General features: G+C 29.9%; 1 protein-coding gene across 2 annotated transcripts; it reads right to left on the bottom strand.

Moving 5' to 3' along the window:
* Positions 1 to 1,414: 1,414 nt before the first annotated feature.
* LOC119689200 (S-methyl-5'-thioadenosine phosphorylase-like) lies at positions 1,415 to 2,884 on the bottom strand. 2 transcript variants are annotated; one of them, XM_038103975.1, is made up of 3 exons: positions 2,707 to 2,884; positions 1,867 to 2,634; positions 1,415 to 1,806 (listed from the first exon to the last, which is right to left on the bottom strand). In XM_038103975.1, exons 2-3 carry the CDS (start codon positions 2,596 to 2,598, stop codon positions 1,696 to 1,698), a joined length of 843 nt encoding a protein of 280 aa, XP_037959903.1. In that variant the 5' UTR covers positions 2,599 to 2,634; positions 2,707 to 2,884; the 3' UTR covers positions 1,415 to 1,695. The 2 variants fall into 2 exon arrangements, with proteins under 2 accessions (XP_037959903.1, XP_037959902.1); XM_038103974.1 differs by having other exon boundaries at positions 2,717 to 2,884.
* Between the last annotated feature and the right edge of the window lie 1,754 nt (positions 2,885 to 4,638).

Below are 4,638 nucleotides of genomic sequence, written 5' to 3'. Positions count from 1 at the left end.
ATAATAAGTAAGAAAGTTTTTTTCAAATTCGCGGTTGAATTTTATAAAAAATTTAATAAAAAAGAGGTTTTCGGACCGTAGTGAACTACAACAACAAAAATTATTTTTATATTCTTTTAATTAATTGAATTTTTGGCTCACCATACTCTGTTTCGAGTATTGCCAAATACTCATCATCAATGATCTTGAAAATATTTGTTGTATTTATATATTCATAATTAATTTTTTTTTATAAATATGCATATACTTACATAAAAATTAAAAATTGCTTAATGAATAATTAACGAATGACTTTTCACAAGTACTAACCTGTCAGCCACCTCCACAAGTTTTATTAAAAAATAACTTTTTTATTATATTTAAATTAACTTAACATTCGCATCAGTAGTAAATTTGAATATCGATTGAAAGAGTTACCCTTATTTTACCTATCGAAGACGAAATAAAAATCTTCAGCATTAGAATACGCCAATGACAAGTGCTGGAAGATAAAAGCAGCTCCGTTTGAGATTCAAAGTGGACATTTTGATTGTGCTTTTGCATTAACATATAATAGAAATGTCGACAAAGAGGGTATCCTGGGTATCTATATTCTTACGGATAAGACAATTAAAGTAGAGTACCTTTTATACTACTTTTTATTGACGCAACAGAGCTTAAAGACTTACTTTAAGTCCAGAAGAGGTACTATGGACCAGACGGTTACAGTACCATATCTTTTTAATAATAAATAAATAAGTACGATGACAATTATTATTCTAATAATTTTTTTTATCTGTTAGTATCATTAAGGTTTTTCCCATTAAATATTAACTCTACGGGAGCAGGAAGTTTATTTCTTTAATTAATCTTTGGTATGCTAAAGAAGTACAATTTTAAATGTTAAGTTTATAAAAATTTTAAAAAGAGTCGGAAATTAACTACTCACAAACTGTCTAGTGTCAGGTCTTAGGTTTATTTTCGATACTTAAGGTAAAAAAACTAAACCATTGCTGTCATGGATGGATTAAATTGCATAATGGGAGCTTTCTATCTGATGTTTTAATCAGGCAGAATCTGGTTATAATACAAGCACTTACATTAAATATTAACAGCAGCAATGATAAAAGAAGTGCAAGAAACCTGAGGTTAGAGAAATTTTAATACATCTTTGGTATTATAACTAACAACTTTGATATTAGTTTGAATTATTTAAAAATTCGTTAACGAAACACCTTTTAAGTCATTTGTAGGGATAACCTTTAAGAAGTCTTATCTGGTATCTTTATGGATTTATGAGATCTATGCGTATCCTTTGTCATCCAAATTCACTTATCTATTAAACAGATTGAATTTTTTAGAACCCTTTGATGTAACAAAATTTATTTATATTTATGTATTAATTTTTATTTACTTTTCCAAATTTACCAAAAATTAAACAAAAACTTTAAACCTTAAATTTCCTTAAAGATGTATTCTAATGTGAAAACCATATTCTCTACGTTAGCAAGTTATCTACGCGCGTGTATTAAAAAATTTTTTCTACTTATTAATTTTCAGATACATTCGTATATCTGAGTAGGTACTTCATTTAGATAATATACTATAAGCTATGCTTCGTATGTTTCCTTTATTCTTTTTTCTATAAATATTTTCGATTTACTTAGTATGAATTCCTTCTCTTCTTATCAGCAATGAAATTATTACGCCCTTTTATTATGTCTTCTTACGTTTTTTATAACTTTCTCCACTCATCAATCTTCTGGATATGATAAGTCGTGCGTCATATAATCTTATAAGCTTTGGGCGACTCAACATCAACATGTTCTGCAAATAGTTTCGGATATTAATAAATTTAAACAAAACTTATAAAAATAAATATTTTACCCTAAAATGAATAATAGACGAGGTCCAATTTATTCTTTGAATTTTATCAATTGCTAAAGAGAAAATGTCAGTCACTAGCTTTAAATTATGAACATATTTGTCAACAACTTGATGAAAGTCAATTGACCGTGTCTTGAAACATGAATCATAACTCACAACAATTGAAAATGGTGAATAAAATAAACCAGCTTCCTTTGAAAGTACCGCCTCCGGAACTATGTTCTGTGTGACTAAATGCCCGCCCATTATTCTATACATTGAACTTTGCATATTCGTATAGCAAATTGCTTCCTTACTGGCCATTATTAAGCCACCTTTATGTACTTCGATTCTCAGTTCATCAGCTGCATCCATTAGTAATTTGGTCAAGAGTTCTGAAAAAGCTGGTTTCATCATTACATGACAATCCCGCTTAGGAGGTCTATATAGTGACGTCCGTAAACCAGTTAGGTCTATAAAGTCATCTGGTATCACAAAATCTCCAGGTTGTATGCGTTCCATAAGTGAACAACCAGCAAAAACTGACAGCACATGCGTAACGCCCAATTGTTGGAGTCCCCAAATATTTGCACATGAATTAACGGCTTCAGGTCGTATGAAATTTTTCCGATTATGACGTGCTAATATTACACACCTCAAGCCGTGCAAGTCACCCTCCACAAAAGTATCACTCGGTGTACCGTATGGTGTATAAAACTTTAGCTCACGAATATTACTTAATTTTTTTTTCATTAAATCCTCAAACCCAGGACAGGCAATTATAGCAACCTTTATATGTATGAAATAGTTTGAAATTGATATATCTTAATCAAAATCAATTTTTTTAGTGTGGGAACTTACGGGAACTTACTTTAAATACAAACACTTGTGTAGCAGAATTCTTTATTAGATGTCTCATAAACTTTACTTTAGACATGTTCAGGAAGTTTATTGATATTTACTATTAACTTTTAAAGTCTAAACAGAGAATTTAGTACTATTTTATTGTTTTATAATTTGGAAATTTTTGGAAACTAAAATTACAGAAAACTATTTCAATTTATTGCATTATTTTATTTATAATGTTCTAATCATGTCATTTCAAATTTTTTTTAATATGATAGCTAAGTTTAATTAACAAATTATAAGTATACATATGTAGAAACCACCTCCCTTAAGATATATAAGAATGGGAAGAAAAATATTAGAATTTACTTTTATTCATAAATAAGTTCGTAAATCCAAAAGAATCTTTAGCTATCAATGATAAAATCAGAATTCGTCAGAATTAGACAAAAATACGTCTTACAGATGAATGCTTACATTAACCTTTTAGCCATAAATCTCGTCTCAGTGATTAGACACTCATGATGGAATAAGACCGTTCACCTATAGGCAAAGCGAAAGCTACTTCACCACTTTACTAAGGACCAAAGATCTTACTTCAAGTATTATATCGAATACTTGTAATGTTTGCGAAATAGTTTTAAGATTTATATGGTTAGTGTTAGTATTTAAGTGAGAAAAATGCATTTAAAAACAAAATGAATAATAAATTGTTATAGAAGAAGGGGAAGAGAACTATTTTTTAGAACTGGGATCGGTGTTGACTAGTAAAGTGAATAGTAGTAGAGGATTCTATTCACGAATTTCTCAAAAGAACTTATTTAATATGAATTATAAATCAAAATAAAATATAAACTTTCGAAAAATGAAATGGAAAGCTCAGTGATGCTGACCTTTGGGTTGCACACACCTGTAATTACAAAGGCATTATTTAGCTGTTACAGGTATTCTGACATATCACGCATACATTAACTTAGGCTTGGTTTTTTATTTATCGTATTAATTACATATACCATATTCCTACGTAGAATGAATTGAACAAAATTATTATAGTTACACCTTAGACTATGCAGCAGTTTATGTAAATATTGCTATATATGTGTGTACTCGTATTCGGTAAATACAGTACGAGTATTGAGAGGTTTCAGTGCGGAAATATTTGTATATATCTGAAGCTGTGTTTTTATCTGATTATTTAAATTTTATGCTTATTGCGTATAAATAATTTATTAGTGCCATCAAATAGCGTGAAAATAGTATGGTAAACCCAGTCAAATGCCATGGGAAATGAAAATTATATGTTTTACCCAAACATGTGCTAGCACATAGTTTGGCATGCGTATATTATAGTAGTGCGTCTATACATTGGTAAAATTTTCCGTGTACGAGTATACCCTTTGGTGTTAGGAGTACATGGAATATCGAATAATTTTCTAGTTAGTACATTTGATGTTAGCACTAATATTAAGCCAGAAGTATACAAGCATAGAAGTGCGACGAGTTTACATAATCATATCCATTAATATTTAATTTCGTAGGCGCAAAAACACACGCACAGATACTCACACTCACACTCACACTCACACATTTGTGGGAAACTACGAATACATTTGCCCAAAACGCAAATGAAATGTTTAGATTAAAGTTCCGTTTGCATAAAATGAGTTCCATAAATGTGCGTTACAGTCAAATTTCGTATATTTTAGGCTTTCGAGAACATTACCTGGTACTTGCGTACTTATGTACATGTGTACGTGCCTATGCGCCTACGCCAGTACGTATTTGTTCGCATAATAAATTAAGCATGTTTCAATTGACATTTATTGGTGGTACTGTAAAATAATATGAATTCTATTTTTAACCGAAAATAAAGTTGTTAAAATGATTGCGTTTCGGTCATAAATACATTTGCATTAAATCCCATGTATGCACCAATATACGTTCGTA

Source organism: Teleopsis dalmanni, chromosome X (genome assembly GCF_002237135.1).
Source record: "Teleopsis dalmanni isolate 2A chromosome X, ASM223713v2, whole genome shotgun sequence".
NCBI classification, from domain to species: Eukaryota; Metazoa; Arthropoda; class Insecta; order Diptera; family Diopsidae; genus Teleopsis; species Teleopsis dalmanni.
Note: the sequence above shows the minus strand (reverse complement) of the source record. Positions and strands in the feature narration are given on the sequence as shown.

Bases quoted from the DNA above. Each gene is read 5' to 3' on its own strand.
- LOC119689200 (XM_038103974.1), bottom strand. From the start codon at position 2,782: ATGTCTAAAGTAAAGTTTATGAGACATCTAATAAAGAATTCTGCTACA. The intron at 2,635-2,716 runs GTAAGTTCCCGT...ATACATATAAAG, and splicing joins CACAAGTGTTTGTATTTAAA to GTTGCTATAATTGCCTGTCC. The intron at 1,807-1,866 runs GTAAAATATTTA...AACTATTTGCAG, and splicing joins CGTCTATTATTCATTTTAGG to AACATGTTGATGTTGAGTCG.